Genomic DNA, 21,693 nt, shown 5'->3' on the forward strand with positions numbered 1-21,693 from the left:
CATTTCCTATCACAGGCTACTGTGTAAAATGTGGTTTAGAATTAACGTTTGTATCAAGAAAGAAAGACCCATCATCACAGCCGTTGCCGTGGTGATGAACATATATAACTTTTTTGAAAGGGAATAAACTGATGAAGCTGACAAGTGACCAATGTTTACTGTTTAAAACTATTTTGAATTAAATGCAAACCCCAGCGAATCATTTGCTCTTGTTTCTGTTTTGAGATTCACATAGCAGTCTTGTTTAAATGTTACAAATTTAGTTAATAAACTGAACTTGGGAACTTGTTTTAAGCGGTTGCAGATGTTATCTCCGCTAATTTTATAAATCTATTTGATAATAAGGTGATTGTATTCGGAATGCTGATGCCAGCAACTCATACAGTTGTTTTGTAAAGAAAAATAAATAAATTAGCAGGTTCTCAATAGTAGGCTATTTCAATTCAGGGAGGGGGCGCGAAAAAATGTCTGTCCCCTAGAGGGGGGGAATGACTAAAATAATTGAGAACCACTGGACTAGAACATGTTGTACTTGTTGATTAGCTCACGTTGTTATGGCAATGAATACGCCCTCAGCTGATAAAATAATGCCAGTGGTTTCTTTTAAACTGAAAATTAGCACCCTTTTTTTTTGCATCAGAACAACAAGAATTTTTTGCATCAGAATTTTTATAAAAATGTATGGGTCCATGAAAGTAAGGCGACATAATTCAGTGCTCCTGAAATAGTGTTGTACCAATGTGTGTTGTACCAATGTGTTTCAGTAACTGCAAATAAAAAAAACAAAATAAAAATCATGGATAATATAAAACTACATAATACTACATTTACAAAAGTGTTATTTATTTCTTCTTTAAGACCTAGAGACTAGCCAAAATGTGTTTAATCCTTTCCTCTGGGATGAACTACTCATTGGTATTAAGAGTTTAATTGAGGTTAAACTGTTACAAAAGGTCTGTGCTTTTCTGACAATAAACCAGCAGACTGTTCAAAAATATACAATGTTGAATCGCCCCTGGATACAGCGTTCAGCTGTGCAACATATATATATATGTTTTACAATCTTGACAAATTTTTTAGTGCTGTGTGTAGCCACACGTTTGCCCCTTCTGAATTAAACACGCAGTTAATTTCATTTCCCAGCTCCTCTTGGTTATGTTGGTAGCCTAGCCATGTCATGTCACGTTGTCAACCTTGGATACATGGAGCAGAACATAGTGGGTCATATGTCCAATGCTTTATGGAAACGTTTTTTTCATAAAACATGCCAGACAGATTTTGTATACATTTTATTCCTTAGCAATTAGCTACATGGGTATGCCGTCTTTCAGAACCTTTCATTACCTGCACTAAAGAGAGAAAAAAGAGTGCATCCTCATTGTACCCAGCACTTCTGAATATGCAGTTCCGAATGTGTCTCTGTCCCCAGCACATTTCAAACCAAACTGACGCCCATGGCTATTTCATTCATTATCTGTCCCCATTATTTGCGCCCGTACACTTCATGGTCCGATGTCTGTTTGTCGTCCAGTCCCTCCTGCCCAGTCCGGCGCATAGCGCAGCCGCTTTTGCACAGCCTTGGCAAAAGAGAATTGGGTGACGGCGGCTGTCCCCATCTGCTGTGTAAGAGCATCTAAACAGAAAACACAAGCACAATGCAAAAAAAATAGCCTTAAAGTTAAACAGAACTCCCACATATATGCACAATTAATAGACTAGCCAGACTTCAATTGATAGACTAGCCGGGAGGCTGCACTATGCTAGCCTTGGTGCGGTCAGAAGAAATAGCGGTGCTGTTTTAATGGATTTCACGACCTACATCCATGTATCTGCCTACTTAGCAATTGGTAAAATGGTACAGATATGTATTTCGAGCTAGCTATCACAAAAATAGACTGGACTCGGGAGGTTTTGCTAACTTAGTGTAACCTGTTGGAAGCTAACGACGATAGCCATCAGCACGAAGTTACATTAACTTTGGCAGATTTTGTCATTGATTTAACAAATCTATTTCAATGACTGCAGTACTGCGTGGGTTATGTTGACTTCGTTAACATGGTGGTAACCCACGCAGTTAACTTAACGAGTAACAGTATTTGATTTGGTACAATTCTTCATATCAAACATTGCATAAGCAAGCTTACCTGATCGTATGGGCCATGGGTCCAGAAATGGGATGTGTCCTGTGCAGTACGGTGGTCTACCACCCGATGATCTCCCGGTCATCCAAAAATCGATGGATTTTCAATCATATTTACCGGTCAACTATATATCGAAGCATTTTCAATCATATTTCGATGCATTTTCAATCATAATTCCCGGTCAACTATATATGAATTCATTTTCAATCATATTTCCCGGTAAACTATAGATTGATTCATTTTCAATCATATTTCCCGGTCAACTATATATCAATGCATTTTCAACAACGGTCGTTTCCCAGTCAACTCTAACTCATTTTCAATCATATTTCGATGCATTTTCAATCATAATTCCCGGTCCACTATATATGAATGCATTTTCAATCATATTTCCCGGTCAACTATATGTCGATGCATTTTCAATCATATTTCCCAGTCAACTATATATCAATGCATTTTCAATCATATTTCCCGGTCAACTATAGATTGATTAATTTTCAATCATATTTCCCGGTCAACTATATATCAATGCATTTTCAACAACGGTCGTTTCCCAGTCAACTCTAAGTCAATGACTTTTCAACACATTGTCAATACCGCCCCGTAATAGAGTTGTGACGTTCACGAACGAACCGAATCTATTGAACGGCTCTTTAACATGAACGATGGGAACCGAGTCGCAGTGGTGAGCCGTTCTTTTTCTTTTTCTTTTTTTTATCGCTGTCACGTTCACAGCATGCGCACACAAGCTCCTCCTCCTACTCCACTGAGACGGAGGGGTGCAGAGTGCACTCGTGGTGGAAACTCGTTTGTTTGTTTCACGTGAGTGCGTCTGCGGCGAGGCAGAGTACTGCAACTATGAGCCAAAGAAAGCGCTGCAGCATCCCTTTCTAAAAATATTGTTTACTAAGATTTGCACTAATGTTACAAAGGACAGTTCAGGAGTCCTCTGCAGTGTTATACTTGCATGGAAGTTCATTGTTCATTGCCTGCTTATTTTTTATTGTGCTACAATTAAAAAGGTGATACATGATGAGCAAGTGAAAAGAGCTGTATTTACACTTCGACACATTGTATACAAAGATCCGAAATAGTGATCTCAGTGTCAAAGCAGAGGGATATAGCACCACCTTGTGGAATGTTTACAATGAATGCAGATCAGACCTTAAAATCTAGTCCACACATGTTAAATTAAATTATAATCAATATTTAAAACAAATCTAAGTCAGATATCCGATGTCTAAGTCTGAATAATTCTGATCCAAATCTTACCCTATCATTCCTCCCAGTGATTATTTCCCAGATAAAAAGGGTTACCACTAGGCTAGCTTCTTAAAAAAAAATGAATGAGCCAGTCTTTTGAACGGCTCTTTGAAAAGAACGGCTCCTCAAGATCCGGCTCCCTTCAAAGAGTCATAAATCCCATCTCTACCCAGTAACCCAAATATCAATGTAGCAGTATATGTCACTGCCCTAGAAGGCAGGTGAGCCTGCTGCCTTGCACCCTATCCGGCTCGTTGGCCAATTGGTGCACGAGACGAAGGGATAAAGGGAGTAAGGAGGCTGTGCCCCTCCCTCAGACTCTCACTTCCTGGCTCGAAGGCCCGCCCACTTCCTGGCCGCGCACTTCCTTCTCTGCTTCCGCGGCGGTGGACCCCTTGGGTTGAGGTGGATGCTGTCCTACTTCAATTGGTAGAGATGATTACGCTGCACAGGTTTGCACACCGCCAGTGTTGTGCCTGAACGCGTTCATTGAACGATAGTTCATGAACTCGTTCATATTTTGGGCGAACGTGAACTGATTATTACTGCTGAGTATTACTGCCTGATGAACATTACTGTGAACTCTTTCATTCTGGTGTCTGTGAACTGCACGCTCACTTGGTTTAACTTCGTTAACTATGGGGGTTATTTGTTTATCAACACGGCTAATGCGCGCGCAGATCGCCGTGTTGTTTGACCGGTTGCCATGGTTATCTCCGGTTAATTTACAGTTGTGGTGTTGCCAGCTAACTATTACATTTAACTGTAATCAGAAAACGCGGTTATATGCTATAGACCCTATAGTATCTGTCGTATAAAGGCTGAGACGAATTTCGAATTATAAATATGTACAATCCATAACGTTAGCTCTCTGGCTCATAGCTCAGCGACTAGAATACCTCATAGCAGGGGCGTAGGAATGAGTTTAACATTGGGGGGGACACATATCGGAAACCTGACAGATCCGGTATAATTTTTAGGTGGGACAAATGCGCCTGTCTCCGATATTGGAGGGGACACGTCCCCTCCGTCCCCCCCGGTTCCTACGCCCTTGCCTCATAGAATCATTGCTTGTTGGCCGGAAACGGAAAGGGGGGCTGTTCACGTTTGGTTGTAGTCTTTTCGCTCGGTTCTCCGTCTCATCAGTAGGGCTAGAACCGAGCGAAAATACTACAACCAAACGTGAACACCCCCCCTTTCCGTTTCCGGCCAACGTGCAATGAGTCATGAGAAATCAATGGGACTTACAAAATGCACTAAATGTGCAATAAAACACGATAGAAACTGTATTTCGCTACGATACTTGATTCAACCACTCTATTTCATCCTAGACAAACCACAAAGGGGGCTCAATGTTCAAAATACCAGAAAAAACGAATAGCTCACAGCAACATATTGAAAGAAAGAACTATGAAGTTCATTTTTTGGAACTGTGAACTTAGTTCAACATTTTGAATTATCAACGTTTAACTGAACTAGTTCATTTTAAGATTTGTGAACTGAACTTTGAACTAGTTCACGTAGAAAGTGAACTTTTCCAACACTGCACACCGCAGGTACTGCTCTGGCCAAAGCCTGTTAGCCTAGGTGCTAAATAGCTCTTTTGTTCGTTTCTTAGCAGACCCTGAACGCATCACCCGTAAAATTGCGGAGGCTCCGTTTGCCACTGCTCCGAGCGGACCCTCCTCGCTCTTCCCCTCGGGTAGACGCAGTGTTGCCAACTCTTCAGTAAGGAAAGTAGCTATTGGCTCTCCTAAAAGTCGCTAGAAGTCGCTAGATGACGTCATCGCCTGATTTGCATAACCAGAAGTAAAAAACAAAAATACAAATTAACTTCTGTTTATTTATTTTTTTTTGGAATTTCACAATTCCAACCCTCCTCCTTTATCCGGGCTTGGAACCGGCAAAAGTGACCAAAAAGGGACACTGTGGCGGAGTTACTTAGGTTGTTTTTTGTTGTTTGTTTGTTTTATTTATATATATTTTTTCCATTTTTGTTTTAATTAAGTTTGGTTTGGTTTTTAACTTTATGGTCCACTTAGGAGCCTAACAAGTCACAGTACAACATTAACATTTTTGTATACAATATACATTAACAATCTAAATGGACCCACTCTTGCAGAGTTAGTCCTTCTAAAGTTTTTTTTAATTGTTTAATTGTTATTTTAATATTATGTTTTTATTCTTTTATTTTATTTTAATGCCAGTGTCAAATATGGGAAACATAACAGTGTGTATCAGAAGCTGAAACTGAGCCAAAAAGATGTGCTCCCTGCAAACTGTTTGGCCCATATTCTGCATAATGCAACCAGATATGCAGCAAGCAGCCTTGATGTTGATGTGAAAAATGCTGTGCTGAATTATTATTTTATTTAGACAAAGAAAATATTACATTCTCCCGCCCTGACTGTACGTCAGGGGGCTGGATCATTCGTCGGCGGCTTGCTGGCCGGGACGCGGATTAATTTGCAGCCCGGATGCCGAGGCGTGAACGTCTCCTGTTAGCTCCTGCTAACAGAGCAGCTGGGAGGGACTGCTGCGCGAGTACCGGGCTGCCAGTAAGTGCTTTGAGACAGGGGTGAGGCCGCGCAGGCACCCGCTGCTCGTTGTGAAGAGGTAATAGCGATACGTGCTTTCTCCTCAAAAAGTCGCCAAAAGTCACCAATAACAGCAGGAAAAGGAGCTAGATTTGTCGCTTGTCGCTGTTTTTAAAAAAGGTCACCAAAGGGGTCTGAAAAGTCGCTAAATATAGCGACAAAATCGCTAAATTGGCAACACTGGGTAGACGCCGAGGGGAAGAGCGGACGCTCCGGACGATTAAGATAGGTACAGGAACACTGCTGCTTCGCCGACCCCTTTGTGTGCGGCGGCTGCTTTATTCAGGACTCTCCGCGGTTTGGCCGCACTATAACCGACAATTGCTGGCTGCGCTTGATACTTCTGCCTCCCTGTGCTGCTGCCGCCAGTAAATGCTCGGCCCCTGGGTTGCCGGGGACCGGTTTTTCTCTCAAGAACCACCCACACAGCAGGAGACTCCTATGCGGATCCGCATAGGAGTCACCAAACCCGCGTTACTGTCACATCCGTGTTGGCGCCGCCCAGAGGACCCGTGTCGGATCCGCGTCGGACCCGTGTCGGATCAGCTAACTAGCAGGCTAGTTAGCTGAGAGGCGATTATCATGTCAGTCTGTAGCCTATTTGATTTAAAATGGAATAGTAATTTCGGCAGAATATGTTATGGTAGTTAAGTTATCCTTCATTGTCCCTTTTTGGGGGAAATTCTTTCGCTGCCTTTGACTCATCCGGGAGCTGGTGAACACACACACACACATACACTCAGATTAAAAAAACACACATTGTTATTTGGTCTGGCCCGGTCTGTTTTAATGTGTCGCTGTTATGTAAGGAATAATGTATAAAACGTCATAATGTCATAATCGGGAAAATAAACCCGACAGGCCTCCATTGCTATAGAGGGGCTAGCGATTTAGTCTTTCGAAATACTATCTTTTAATAATTGTTATGTTGATTAAATAAAATAAATGGTGTTTGTTAAACTGGTGAACCACGTCTCCTGCCCTTCCTTAGTGTAACGCATCTGTGTGCCTTTCTCTTATGGTTCTCTATTTAGAATTCCCTGGTTGAAATTCCCAGGGTGGCGTTGTCAGTCCTCATTACAAGATAAATCAATTTGGATCTTGTGAAGAATTCAAGTCTCTCCCGGATCGCCACAAATGCTTATTCAAAGATAACAATAGTTAATGTTAATGTTGTTCCAATGTCATTGCCATCAACATTAATAACATCAGGTATCGATATGGTAATGGTGATCCAACATTTATTTTGCATTGAAATTTCAATATCAACCATAATGATGATTCAGATGGAAAATCAATATTTATTCAATGTTGGCTTGCTGTCTGGGATGTCTCCAACATGTATGTCCCCCACTTACATGTTTCCAACATGTACAGGTATATGTACCCTAGTAACATGTATCTGTCCCCTACTAACATGTCTCCAACATGTATCTGTCCCTTATTAACATGTCTCCAACATTTAACTGTCCTCCACTAACATGTCTCCAACATGTATGTTCCCTACTAACATGTCTCCAACATGTATCTGTCCCCTACTCACACGACTCCAACACCTTTGGTATCACCTCATCAACAGGGAGTGCTGTAACTCTCAGTCAGAGTTAGACACTCTGCTGCCCTGATGGAGGATACATCAGCCTCATTTTGCGAGTCATAATTAATCAGTAATAAAACTATGTTAGCTGGAAGTTGCTTTGCGTCATTGCCTTATTTATCTGTCAATGATTTCTGCACAAATGTAAGGCAGAGCTATTTTTTGTTATTCACAAACGTATTTTATCCTACTCATTAACAAGAAGGTATTATAGTGCAGTTGTCCAGCTCCCTATGGATAGGTCAGAAACAATGCGTGCAAAATACTTGGAAGGACCTAGATAGTCGTAAATCATTTGGCCTCTAGGGCGTAGCAAACAAAGTTGTCAAATAAACATCTTCAGCCTTGCTCACATTGGAGATTATTGTTTTTTTTTACCGTGTTTTGATTTTGAGTTTGTTTTATTGACCGGTACAGAATAATTGGGTAAGCAAAGACAATGAGTGTCAAAAAAACAAACAGGAGAAAGCTTTAGGGGGTTTCCTTTCCTGCTGCTTCCCGTATTTCCTGCACGCCAACTTTAGTAGACCAACTGTTTTTATGAAAATGTTTGCAGCCCTTTTTGAGTTTTAGGTTGTCTACTGTTTTGTGCAACATGGGCGATTTGTGGAAACATAAACCATGTCACACATTCCAAACATGTAAAAAAAATAGATGTCTTTGCCAGGATCGCTGCTTTAGACTACTTACTCACTTAAAGTGATTTATAATATTGTATATTAAATGATGGTGAAAATGTCCTTGTTACTATTCTACAGACCAGGAAAGAGAGCTGTTCTATTTTGAGTTGACGTTTTAAGCATGTTGGTTTATATTTATAGTCTCTAGGGAAGTATTAGACTGAGATCTGTGAAGCAACAACCCTATTTTTTGAAAAAATAACATAAGTCTAGAGTTGTTATAGTAATTAGTATGATATCCACTCCCTATGATAGGGCAAACCGACCCTGGCAGCTCCCCAGTGCAAACTTAATTCCAAAGGAAGGAAAAAGGAGTTGCTGCTCCGGCAAGCCTTCCCATAATCAGGGGTCCAGAAGGAACATCTTGTACGTGCATTCTTAGGATATCCTGTCCAATCCTTGGATCAAGTGCTTTTGCTTTTCTCCCTCGTTGCTTCATACCCCACCGCGACGCACAATAGGATTTCAGCCCGTAGGGTATGTACCCGAGTTTGCCTTCATTTACTTTCCTCGTTCTGTCATGTCATGTTGTCGTGATATAAGGGTTCATGTTAAAATGGAGGGTAGGATATCCTGGACGGCAGCCACATTCTGTCAGACAAGGGTGTACCAGATTGGGATAGCACCCTTTTGTTCCTTGACCAGAGCTAGGCTTCAGTATCAGATCACTCCATCTCTCATATTGAGATGACCTATTCTCCTGTTTTTCATTTCTGTATGTTATAGCACAGAACAACCCCTGGGACGATGTGGGGGAACAGAGAATTGGTCCTTGCTCTTGTCGTTGTAGCAGCTCTTCATGGCACAGTAAGTGTTTTAACTCCTGTAGTAAACCACCTATAGTTGAATATAAATAGAAATGCATTTAATGTTAACACCTATTGTATTTGGGATCATTAACTTTGGAACTTCTTGAAAGTACAGACATTCACTGTATCTTGAAATTTAACCATGGCAACAAACAAAAAAAGCACTAGAATATTTGATTATCTCATGTTCTTCTCAAGTTGTGTAATGTAAAGAAAATAACTAAAAGTGTTAATTGATCACAGTTAAACGGTGCAAAAGATCTGGATATGGCCGTGGATTCAGTGGACGACCGGTATGATGGATGCCGTGCCGAAGCCCTGAAGGGACTGCCTGACCGGCTGAAGGCTGAGCTGACCGCCAGCCCAGAGTTCAAAAAGGCCTGGGAAACCAAAAAGGGTTGTAATGCGGTTGTGCCTGGAGGCCTACCGGAGCACGGCCAGGCGCTGCGGGCCTACTTATACGGAGGGAAAGCATTCATGAACAAGTTTAACAACGCCGTGGCAACCATGGGCGGCAATCACAGCTTCTCCTTCTATTCCCTCCACTTCCTGCTTACGGACGCGATGGCGTTGCTGTCAGGGAAGGGGGACACGTGCAGGACCGTGTACAGCATATCACCGCAGTTATACTCCGCGCAGAAGGGCGCAAAGGTGAAGTTGGGCCGATTCGCGACAGCAAGCATGGACCGATCGCTGCTTGCGGAGGACCCTGATGTGGCAGGAGGGGTTCTGTTCAACATCACGTCCTGCCTCGCGGTAAACCTGGAGATGAAATGCGGAGATTTCGAGACGCTCCTGTTGCCCACTGAAGAGTTTACGGTGGAGGACATCCACAATGTCTCTGACGAGGACGGATACAGGCACACTAGCATCACTCTGAAGCATTCCGGTTTTTCCTCTAAACACAACTGTTACTTAACCCCTTGGTGAGCCCCGCCCCCAGTTTGGTCTCCTTTCTCTTTTTATCCACAACAGGATTTTTTTCTCTATAGTTAAATCCAGCACTGAGCCGCTGTAGTCATGATTAAGCATTGTAATGAGAGAGAGGAAAATAAACAACAAGAAAATCCACCTTCTCTCTAATGATAGCTCACGTTTGATTGACAGGCAAGCTGGGTTCCCGAACCAACCCAGAGGTACCCTGATAGGTCAGAAATGTGCCAAGAGTGATGTCATTCAGAACATATTCACTGACGAATGGCAATGGCATTTCTGAAAAATGACATCAAATTACAGCTTTAAATTTTATATCAATAGGTGTCTATATCAAGAGGTGTCTTCTCACTTAATTTTCTTATTTCTCTAGAGTTTAAATTAATACTATGGTTTTTAAAACATTTTGATTTCTCTCCTCTTTCCTGATAGGCTCCAGAAAAGTTCCTCCACCCAAGTCGTTGGCTGCGTATGGGCAGTGTACCTAACGGTTGCTCTCTTCGGCCTGTTAAAATAGTCCTCAAACACACTTTTCCATGGAGGAAAGGAAACCGAAGGGACAATCTAACCAGCTGTATCAGGTGTTACATTCTGCTGGGGGGGGGGGTAAATTGGTTTATTCTCTTTGGACATACCAAGAATTGAACTCTATAACATCGCTGTTGATCTTCGCTGTAGTCAGACTGTTTTCTGATGTCTCCTCCGCACGCTCCCCCAACATGTTATTCTCTGGATATCTTCCCCTCCCTGGAACACCTTTTATCATGTTTGCCATGTATTATGCTATTATGTTGGGTTGTGAGCAAACACACCCTAAGTGCAAGACAATAGAAGTTATATGAAGGTGTGAAGAGAGATAGAGCTCAAATGTTGCCAATGACCTTTGACCCCCGTGTTCCTGAGTCTTTCTTTACCTGGGCGCCATGCCAAGGCTGTGTGGATGGAGATTACAGTGGAAAGAATTCAGGAGCTCAGATAGATGAGGAGGAAGTGGTTTGAAAAAAGCTTTTGTATAGGGTTTCAATCATCCACAAACTTGCTTATTTCAGGATCATAAAGACAGACTAGTCGAATATTGAATCAATCTCAATAATGTTGCTTTATAAAATACATTGGAAAAAGTTTATTGCAAGAAAATGTAGACCAAAACAAAGATGTGGTAAAGTGTTTGTGTGTTGAATGTATTTAGCATATTCTTTAATTTCCCAAACCCTGTTTGAGAAAGCTGCATTCACCGAAATCTTATTCCCAGAAAGAGGCAGCAGAGGCGTGGCTGGAAACCAGGAACGGCGAGGGGCGGAGTTACGCCTGAGAGTGGATGAAGCTGTCAGAAGGGGATATAAAAACACATTAAATGCACATATAACCAACCAATTTAGTTTGATGTGGTTTATTTAACATGAAAATCATATTAAGAACAGCTTCTGTAGTATTGGAAACTACAGCAATAAGGCTAATTATTATACAAACAAATAGATATAATAGTAATAATAAAACAGTTGAGGGGCAATTATTTACCACTAGGGGGTACAATCATTGAAATGGCCAACTCAAACCAATTTATAATAAATAACATTTGAAATCCTGGGAGGAAATTATAACCAAATTACAGACCGATTTGAAGAGCTTTCCCAGTTTTTGTTGAAATAAATCTGATCAGGCATAAAATGGATCAGGTGATCCTGGATAGCAAAACATGGGATTTCCAAATCCGGATCAATTTGATCCAAATTAAAAATATATAAAAACTGGGCTTTTGCCAGACTTTTTGTCAGACTTTCCCGACCGGAACATTTTTCCTGCGACTCTGGGAATTGCGTTCCTGGTCTAGTGTGGGCTACATTTTGAGTTACATGCGCTTTCTTTGCAGACGGAAGGTGCAAAGGTTACAAGGCTACAGCCGAGTGGTCCAGGAATTCTAATTCTAGGTAGGCGGCGCGCTTCTGATTACACCATCGAGTTGACAGTGGCAGCGGCTGGAACCATTTGGCACCTCTAGAGATTCCTCCGGACATGGATTCTTTATTCGCCCTAGTCATTTGGATTGACAATCATCTCCAGAAGAGAGGGCAGCCGGCTGCCGTTCACATTTCTTCATGCCCCTTGTCTCCTCGTTGCTTACCGAAGGCCGACTCATCATCTACTTACTGTTCGCATTTACTGTTTGCCCTTTCTATTGAAAGTTAGAGCTCACCCCTGAAGAGGGCATTGGTGAGCCATACAACTTCCTCTGTTTATCTCCTTCGACCTGTCACTCGGGCTCAGCACTAGTGGACTCTGGGGCTGATGAGAGATTTATGGATTGGAGGTTAGCTAAGAGACTTGAACTCAATTGAATTCCCTTGCCCAAGCCATTAGTAGTTAATGCTCTGGACGGTATTCCCTTTTACATCCTATTATTCTGGGTTTTCCCAGCTCACCAAATGTAACCTTCACATAGACTGGTCCAACGGGGAGGTTACAGGTTGGGGCAAGAGATGTTCAGCTACCTGTCTCCCGTCTGACAGAGCCTTCTCCACCCAGGGTTCCAGTGCCTCCTGAGTCTCTTACCGCATCATGTCTTCCGACATCTTCAGTATCTGAAGTCCCAGACTTCTATAAATATTATATCATTTATGAGGTTTTCATTTTTGATTCAGTGTGCATATTTTTACATTTCATATTTCTCTTGTGAACACTGCCATTTTTGGTTACTGAATGCAGTTTAATGTCATGTTTTACGGATGAGGAGGCAGAAAGGAACATTCAGTAGTTTATTTGTTTATTCATATCTTTACAATGTCATTGGAACTACATTTGACATTCACAACACGTTCAGCGGATATCCATCAACCCTGGCAGGACTGATTAAATATATTTGTCATCTTCCGCTCTAGACATGGACACACGCCGTTTTTGTTAGTCACAAGTATTTTCCCTACAATCTCATAATTTAGGGCTTTCCAGTTAATCACGTTGCCTGGGGAGTAGTTAAGGTCCTCTACATAGCGCTGGATCTCACAGGGAGAGAGGACAAAGTTCCACATGTGGACGTCCCCCATCATGCCGACGAAGCTCTGCTTAATGTCAAATTTGCCACCGTGGGAATCCTGCTCCTGTATGGAAAGGTTTACGAAGAGCCATTTAACGTATCATTATCTAATAGATCAAAGAACACACATGTATATATCATCACATTTATTGATATATAGTACAATAGGTATTAATTGATAATGCTACCTGTCCTATCATGATCAAACTGTTTGAGGTTAAGGTTCCATCAGCACAGTATTTTCTGGCACTTGGTCTTCCATCCAGCCAAAGCTGCACCAGCCCAGTCTTTCCATCCCAGGTGGCACAGACAGACTGCCAGGTGTTCAGCTTGTATTCCTGCTCGAACAAGTTCGCGCCAGAATTCTTGACAATCAGCTGGAACCGATTTGCTTCATCTTCCTTAAACATCAGGAAGGCATTGAACAAGGAGGTAGTGGACATGGAGAAGAGGCTGTGGCTTCTTTTGAGGTCTGTGAAGGACCTTTAGAGAAGAGCAAACAAGACATGTTCATGTAGTAGACAGTATCTTACTCCAATAGAAGGAGCCATTGTACGTACGTCTGTCCTTCGGTTTCCTCAACAATCAACCATTCGATCGCCTTCCCGCATGGCGGGTGTATTTCTGACGACTAAAGGGAGCGCAGCGTCAAGTGGGCAGTGGTTTGGATGAGAGGTTCTCTTTTTTTTAGCAAACAGAAACTTGACGTGACGTGTTGCAATGTCAATCTAAAATGGAACAAATAATATATAAAATGGCATTATTTTCGTAACTATTATTAGATAAGTGCCACCGTACTACCTGAGACAGACTGTGATTGCTGTCAACATCCCGTTTGTTGGGATCAGCTTCACATAGTCCGTTTTGGTTTCCTTTGAAAAGCTGAAGGTTTTTCCTGTGAGATCTGAAAAGACAAGCAAATGATCTAGTTTTGAATGATGATAAACACTATTTAACACAACATACCCAAATGTGTGTTTGATGTAGTTAGTGCGCTGGATTTAACTCTCACCTCGATGAGTAGTGTTCTTATGTTGCACCCAAAATTCACCCTACTAAGTGCAATGCCTCAAACTAACTGTCCATAACTTTCCACCTGTTGTAAATCTACTCCAGTGAGGTTAATGGCAGAAAGCAACCACTACTGAGATGAGCTCACCTTCAGAGGCTGCTTCGCATACAGTCAGAACCATCACTATTAGTAGAGACTTCATCTGGTACAAATAAACACACAAATTAAAATTTATTTTGGAAATTGGACAATATAATTGTTGTATTTCAAATTATTATATCCAAGTCGATACTGGACAAGTAGTTCATACAATAATTTTCAGAGCCTCACAGACTTCAACAATATTCAATAACTATTAATTAACATTAGTTAATGCACATTATCTAATATTCTACCAAAAATGTACCAACTACCTTTCTCATACCTACGCTAATGCGGTACAATATGTGTTTTACTGTATTAACTAACGTTAATTAATGGTTAATTAATGTAGCCTTATTGTAAAGTGTGACCAAACAATCTCCTTATTTTAAATCCCTTTGTTTAAAGTAATGACTATTGTGTTATAACCTACCTTGTGTTCTCTGCCAGTGTCAGGAAGTTGTGTCAGAGAGTGGAGGAAAAAGTAGAAGCTTTTAATTTCACTTCCTGGTTCTCCTGCCGTGGCTTGTGTTTTTTCTTTTCTTGTACAACTCAATAACATTTGTCAGCACTTTTTTATGAATGGTTTTCATACTTATTTGAAATGTTCTATGTTAGCTTGCAGCCGATTAAATGTCAGCAATGACTATTAGTGTCCATTAAGTTGGTGGAGTCTTTCAAACCATATTGTTATTAAAACCATGAATATTATTTAATATTATTCATAATTTATGTTATTTATATGATAATATAGCATATCACTGAAAAATGTAGTACATCAGTCTGCATTTGTCCCTCCTGTCCACAAGAATAATGGATTAGGCGCTTTTTTCTTTAAAGTTACACCAGGGATTGTCCGACCAATGAGGATTTGATCAAACAAGTGCATATCGACCAACCAACTGATCAACCAACCAAAACTCGACAGCCGTAGTGTTCACTTAGTAATTTGGGACAGCATGTTTTGTAATTTGGGACACACAGTTGCATAAGTGTCGGCCCTTGCTTTAAACACAAATGATATGTTTCAAATAATATTTTTAAAAGATGATAAATTCATCAAAAGCTTGCATTGAGCTATTCACAAATATTACTACAAACATATTCATAATTATCAACTCAACAAATATGTCCAAAATGTATCTAAAAGTTACATTAAAAAAACAATTGGCATCTTCCTCTTTATTAGACATGGACGCCGTTTTTGTCAATCACAGAGTATACCCTTATCCGGAAATCCAGCTGAAGCGCATAATTTCTCTAACCTCTTGGTTTTTGGGGTCAACTTTCTTTTTGATGCTGATTTCTGTTCAGTTTCCCAATACTTTCCGCCCCTTGGAATGTATAGGAACCTTTGAAAGACTTTGCGTGAAATTGTGCGGCCTGATGTCGTATAATGCCTGGACTATCATTTATTCCAGTTGTAGAATTACAAAATCAGTTAATTGTATTTAATGACAATATTTTTTCTTCAGTCCTCCTTTAGATAAGGAATAACATCTGAGTGGTAAAACTAAAGAGTTTTAAAAAACATTACAGTTACATTTACATTTAGGGCATTTAGCAGACGCTTTTATCCAAAGCGACTTACAATAAGTGCATTTGTTACAATAAGTACATTTGTCATAAGAAGTGAAACAATATATCGCTGTCGGTACAGTGAAGACGTTCATAGAACCAAGTGCAAGTATTACAATCGCTAGGCTAACCCATTCCCTGTGTAAAGCAGCGATAGCAGCTACTGTAGATGCTACACAATTAAGTACCTTGAATAAGTGCAATGTACAAGTGCCAAGACGTACAACATTCAATGGTGGCTGTGCATTGGTTTCTATGCAGAGTCGAGATGAACTCTGAACAGGTGAGTTTTGAGTCTTTTGCGGAAGCTGGTGAGCGACTCTGCGGTCCTGACATCGGTAGGGAGCTCGCTCCACCACTGAGGTCCCAAAACAGAGAAAAGTTGTGACTTTGCTGATCGACCTTTGCTTGCTCTTAGCGATGGCGGTACCAGACGTCCAGCTGAGGTAGTTGAGCGGAGGGATCGAGCTGGGGTGTGTGGCTTTACTAATGCTTGGAGGTAGGCAGGGGCAGTTCCATCGACCGCCTTGTATGCCAGTACCATCATCTTGAATCTGATGCGAGCTATTACAGGGAGCCAGTGGAGGTCTCGGAAGAGGGGGGTTGCATGTGAGAACTTTGGTAAGTTGAACACGAGGCGCGCTGCCGCATTTTGGATGTGCTGCAAGGGTTTAATCGCAGAGGCAGGGAATCCAGCCAGGAGCGAGTTGCAGTAGTCGAGGCGGGAGATGACCAGTGATTGGACTAGAAGCTGAGCTGCTTCCCTTGTGAGGAAGGGCCGGATCCTGTGGATGTTGTAAAGTGCAAATCTGCAGTGATGTTTGCGGTGCAGCACAACTGATTGTCCAACACTACACCAAGGTTTTTGGCAGTTGGAGAAGAAGATACAGTGATATTCTCAACAGCGACCAGTAAGTCCATGTGTGGGCAATCTTTCCCTGGTATTAGGAGGAGCTCAGTCTTGTTGAGGTTAAGCCTCAGGTGATGGGCAGTTGTCCAGGTGCTGACTTCTGCCAGACATTCAGATATGCGTGTTGCAATCAGGGCTTTGTCAGATGAGGGAAAGGAGAGAAATAGCTGAGTGTCGTCAGCATAGCAGTGATAGGAAAAGCCGTGGGATGTAATTACAGAGCCCAGAGATCTGGTGTAGAGGGAGAACAGAAGAGGCCCCAGCACCGAGCCTTGAGGGACACCTGTATCAAGCGTGCAAGGTTTGGACAAGGAGCCATTCCATGTTACCTGATAAGTGCGATTCATCAGGTAGGACGCGAACCAGGAAAGGGCAGATTCAGCTATGCCAAGCTCGGCGAGAGTGGCGAGGAGGATCTGGTGGTTCACAGTGTCAAATGCTGCAGACAAGTCAAGGAGAATGAGAACCGATGAGAGGGACGAGGCTCTGGCCGCCCGGAGGGACTCAGTCACCGCGAGGAGAGCCGTCTCAGTGGATTGTTCTTTTTTGAAGCCTGACTGGTGAGGGTCAAGCAGGTTGCTACATGAGAGATAGGAGGACAGTTGGTTAGCGACGGCACGATCCAATGTTTTAGAGAGGAATGAAAGAAGAGATACCGGTCTGTAATTCTGGATGTCAGTGGTATCAAGCGTTGGTTTTTTGAGGAGAGGCTTTATCCTGGCAGTCTTGAAAGACGTTGGAACAATGCCAGAAGTGAGGGAGGAGTTAATAAGTGCGGTTAGAAATGGCAGGATGTCGTTTGACACAGCCTGGAGGAGGGAGGAAGGGATAGTGTCAAGGGGGCAGGTGGTGGCATGGTTAGATGTTATAATTCTGTTGACCTCTTCTGAGGTGAGAGGGATGAATTGGGTAAAGACAGAGGTGGGGGTCGGGGGAGGGAGGATGGTGGCAGTGATAAAAGAGGAGCTAATGTCCTTTACTTTCTGGGTAAAGTAGGTAACAAAGTCATCAGCAGTGAGGCAGGAAGGAGGAGGAGGGGAGGGAGGGTTGAGGAGGGAAGAGAACAAGGAAAACAGTTTCCTGGGGTTTGAGGCGGAGGAGTTAATTTTGGTCCGGTAGAAGGCAGATTTGGCTGTTGACACAGTGGAGGTGAAACCTGAGAGAAGAAGGAGATAGTGAGATAGATCATTAGGACAGTCTGATTTCTTCCATTTCCTCTCAGCTGCCCGCAACTCTGCTCTATGGGTCCGCAGAGATTCAGACAGCCAAGGAGGGGTGGGTGAAGATCGTGCCGGTCTGGAGTGGAAGGGACAGAGGGAGTCCAAAGAGGAGGAGAGGGAGGATAGCAGGGTGTCAGAGGAATCCTCTGTGGATAGTTGAGAGAATTGTTCAATAGAAGGTAGTGAAGACAGAACAGTTGAGGCAAACGTAGAGGGAGAGAGAGTTTTGAGGTTGCGGCGGGTGGTGACAATGTGGGGACAGTTTCGACATTATTGGTTCATTCAGGAAAAAGTCAGTTCCTTTTTCAACGCCACTTATTGAGAAACATCTCTATAAAAAAAACATACATTTTTATATACTTTTACAGTATATAATATGTTCATATAATAGTTATATATATTACAATGTAAAAGCATATAAAAAGAAAAGTTAAAAGGTTCACCAAGGTCAATTGTTTGCTGCAATTTTTTCCCATGTCAATCAAATAATTATAATTCATGGACCTGAATGGGACTGTAAACATACAACTGTAACGGGGGGTTAGGCAGAACCCAAGGGTCACAGACAGACGACAGTTGGGGACAGTTTCAAGGATTTATTCCAGTACAGGATCGGGCAGGCAGAGAGCAGACAGTAAAGTCACCAACAGGTGGGCAGGGAATCGTCGGTGGGTCAGCAGGTGAGGGGTCGGCAATGGGAGGGCAGAAGGGAAGACCGGGAGTCGGGAACTGGAGAGCAGACAGACCGACAGGGGCTCTGGCAAGGACTGAGTGAAAGGAGAGGACTGTTATAGGGGGAGCACAGGTGAAGGTGGTTGGGTTGATTAGGGGAGATCAGGGTGGCAGGCAGGTGAATGGGAGAACCAGGGGCAGACCATGACAACAACGTGATTTCCGATATGCGATAAAGCAACATTGTTGTTGCTAGGGTCATGTCTACTTCCACTTTTTGCTAAGATCATGTTTACTTGATGTTATGGTTATGTCCACTTGTTGTAAGGGTCATGTCTACCTGTTGCTATGGTCATATCTACTTGTTTCTACTGTCAAGTCTACCTGATGGAGTGCTTTAAGTGAGGGAGGAGGTCATGAAACCAGTCCTCCCTGAGGACCTCCCTACTCCTAATGCCCACAGAGAAGACAAGAGGACAAAAGGTGTTCATGTGTGCGTTCATCTGTCAGAACTAGGGAATGTTAAGACTGACAGGGGCTTACACATTGTGATTTGTTGGTTTGATCGCTTGATACTAAATAACCATGGCAATATGTCAAGGAGATCCTGATGTGGATCGAATATATATAAAAAATACATATATATTTTTATTAGAATCTGAATCTGTGTAATCCGATATTCTGCTGCTGCAGTAAAACCAGGAATTCTGTTATACAAAGGAGTGCGCATGTTGTGAAAAAATAAATAAAACACACAAAAAATACATTAAACAGTGGGACCATCAACACGCATCAATGCACTGTTAATGATACTTTGATGAAATTTACTCAATTCAAAGTAAAATTACTGACATGACAAAAAGTAAGAGTTAAATAAGGCCATTCAGAAAACAAAAAAAATCTACTTTTCACCCGTTCTCAAAGCCAATACTAAATGGCAATGATGTATCTTGATTTTCCAAAAACTAACCACTTTGAGACTAAATCAAATCAGCGGGACAACACGTGTTTATATTAGATTTTGTGCGCAGTGGGCAGACATATAAATAATTATTCTTTTGAATTCTTCCTTACGTTTATTTCTGAAGGGGACATGTTATTAAGGAGCAGGTAGGGACAAGGGGAAATGTTATTAAGGAGCAGGTGGGGACTAGGGGACATGTTATTAAGAAGCAGGTAGAGACTAGGGGACATGTTATTGAGGAGCAGATAGGGACTAAGGCACATGTCATTAAGGAGCAGGTAGGGAATAGGAGTGGGTAGGGACTATGGGACATGTAGTTTAAAGGTGGGTAGGGACTAGGTTAATGTCATTAAGTAGCAGGTAGTGTAACGGCTTGGTGAGCAACAGGGAAAATAGGAGTCAATAGCATGACTCAGAGGCAAAAGTCTCAGAAGAAAGAATGTTCTTGCTAGAAGATCGGTCGGTACAAATGAAATCAGTCGGAGATCAGGCAAACAATCCGGCAGGGAGATGACAAAGGCGTAGTGGGTTGTTACACTAGTAATCAGTTGGAGATCACAGAGGCACAGAGAAAGGGAAACGCATGACTAAATACACTAGGAGGGGAATGCTAATGAGGGACAAGTGAAAAAAAACAAGGTGAGTGAGGACAATCAAAGATGCGGGAAAAACAAGGACAGGGAGTGAAGTAACCAATGAAAAGGGTGAGATGTGACAGTACCATCCCCCTCTAGGGACGGCACCTGACAGCCCGGGCTGGTTCAGATGGAGGAGGTGGAATCCCTGAGCCAGAGCCAGATCAACAATGTTGCTTGAAGAAACTTCAAACTTCTCCTCAGGACCGTACATCTTCCAGTCCAAGAGGTATTGGCGTTCACAACCCAAACAACGAACAGCCAGCAGTCACAAGACTCTGTAAACCAGTCCATTGTCAACAAAGTGGAGGGGGTTGAGGAGGCCTGGAGGCTGGAACTAAAGGGATCTCATTACAGGTTTAACTCGATCCACATGGAAAGAGCGATGAACCGTCATGGACCTGGGATTGATGACCTTTGAGATGGGAAAGGGGCCGCGACACGACACAGAAAAATGAGTGCCTGGGCAGAGGGGACGCTGACCTCCACCTCAAAGTCAGCAAAAAGTGTGGGCTGGTGACCGTAAACATACTGAAAGGGAGAGAGACCAGATGCTGAGCAAGGCAAGGTATAATGTGCGTATAGTACCCAAATCAGCCGATTGCTGCAGGTGCCCGGGATCTGGGAAACGAGACAGCGAAGACCGGTCCCCAGCTGCTGATTGAACCGCTCTGTCTGGATGTTGGACTGGGGGTGATACCCAGAGCAGAGACTTACCGTGGTGCCGAGAAGCAATAAAAAGGCTTTCTAGAAACTGAGATGAACTGCGGACCACTATTAGCCACCACATTCATGGAGTTGGAAAAAATGGAATAATTCTGACCCCTTCCTCAATGCCCCAAGGGACAGCCCCCACCACGCAGGAATAGGGCAGGATATTGGTAGGTAACCTTGGAGCAGAACTAAGGTCAAACAGGCGAGACAGAGCATCAGGCTTGATGTTCTTCAAACCAGGATGGTAAGGAAGAGTAAAGTCAAATCTATAATAAAAAAGAGCCCACCTGGCCTGTGTGGCGTTGCAGCGTTTTGCAGTCGGGATGTATCCCAGATTCTTCTGATCAGTCCAAACCAAGATGGACGCTTGGTTTCCTCCAAGCAGTGGCGCCACTCCTCCAGGGCCAATTTGACAGTTCCCTGTTCCCCACGTCATATTTCCTCTCAGCCTTGGGAGACCATTGGAACTTGACCTTACAGGAGGCAAGGGCATGCATTTCGGAAAAAAGTGTTGAATAATTTGCAAAACCCAGAAAACGCCAATAAACCCCATTGAAGGGACAGTGGGAGCTTGGAATTCCCACTCCTCATCCTTAATGAAAAGCTGGTGGTCGAGGAGACACTGCAGAACTTGGTGAGAAGTTGAAGATTTTATCCACGTAAACTAAAAGAAAAAACGGTTAAGAATACTCTCGGGAAAAGTTCACCATACCATGAAACACAGCGTGTTGGGAGTGCTGAAGGGGGTCCTCCATTTATCCCTTCCCTTATCAATTATGACATCATAGAGAGGCAA

General features: G+C 42.6%; 2 protein-coding genes across 3 annotated transcripts; one reads left to right on the plus strand and one right to left on the minus strand.

Moving 5' to 3' along the window:
- The first annotated feature begins 8,596 nt into the window (after nt 1-8,596).
- Nucleotides 8,597-11,390, plus strand: LOC307071118 (T-cell ecto-ADP-ribosyltransferase 1-like). 2 transcript variants are annotated; one of them, XM_079730019.1, is made up of 4 exons: nt 8,597-8,755; nt 9,005-9,085; nt 9,331-10,013; nt 10,453-11,390. In XM_079730019.1, the coding sequence occupies exons 2-4, from the start codon at nt 9,026-9,028 to the stop codon at nt 10,535-10,537; spliced, it is 828 nt and encodes a 275-aa protein (XP_079586145.1). In that variant the 5' UTR covers nt 8,597-8,755; nt 9,005-9,025; the 3' UTR covers nt 10,538-11,390. The 2 variants fall into 2 exon arrangements, with proteins under 2 accessions (XP_079586145.1, XP_079586146.1); XM_079730020.1 differs by having other exon boundaries at nt 8,622-8,755; nt 9,010-9,085.
- Nucleotides 11,391-12,842: 1,452 nt separating this feature from the next.
- On the minus strand, nt 12,843-14,646 carry LOC307091999 (C-reactive protein-like). Its single transcript, XM_079758856.1, has 5 exons — nt 14,638-14,646; nt 14,211-14,265; nt 13,853-13,955; nt 13,240-13,534; nt 12,843-13,115 (listed from the first exon to the last, which is right to left on the minus strand). Exons 2-5 carry the CDS (start codon nt 14,263-14,265, stop codon nt 12,849-12,851), a joined length of 720 nt encoding a protein of 239 aa, XP_079614982.1. The 5' UTR covers nt 14,638-14,646; the 3' UTR covers nt 12,843-12,848.
- Between the last annotated feature and the right edge of the window lie 7,047 nt (nt 14,647-21,693).

This window comes from Pollachius pollachius (assembly GCF_949987615.1).
Source record: "Pollachius pollachius genome assembly, chromosome: 2".
Lineage (NCBI taxonomy): Eukaryota > Metazoa > Chordata > Actinopteri > Gadiformes > Gadidae > Pollachius > Pollachius pollachius.

Bases quoted from the DNA above. Each gene is read 5' to 3' on its own strand.
- LOC307071118 (XM_079730019.1), top strand. From the start codon at position 9,026: ATGTGGGGGAACAGAGAATTGGTCCTTGCTCTTGTCGTTGTAGCAGCT. The intron at 9,086-9,330 runs GTAAGTGTTTTA...AATTGATCACAG, and splicing joins TAGCAGCTCTTCATGGCACA to TTAAACGGTGCAAAAGATCT. The intron at 10,014-10,452 runs GTGAGCCCCGCC...CTTTCCTGATAG, and splicing joins AACTGTTACTTAACCCCTTG to GCTCCAGAAAAGTTCCTCCA.
- LOC307091999 (XM_079758856.1), bottom strand. From the start codon at position 14,265: ATGAAGTCTCTACTAATAGTGATGGTTCTGACTGTATGCGAAGCAGCC. The intron at 13,535-13,852 runs GTAGTACGGTGG...TCTTCTCTAAAG, and splicing joins GCAATCACAGTCTGTCTCAG to GTCCTTCACAGACCTCAAAA. The intron at 13,116-13,239 runs GTAGCATTATCA...CTTTCCATACAG, and splicing joins GTTTGATCATGATAGGACAG to GAGCAGGATTCCCACGGTGG.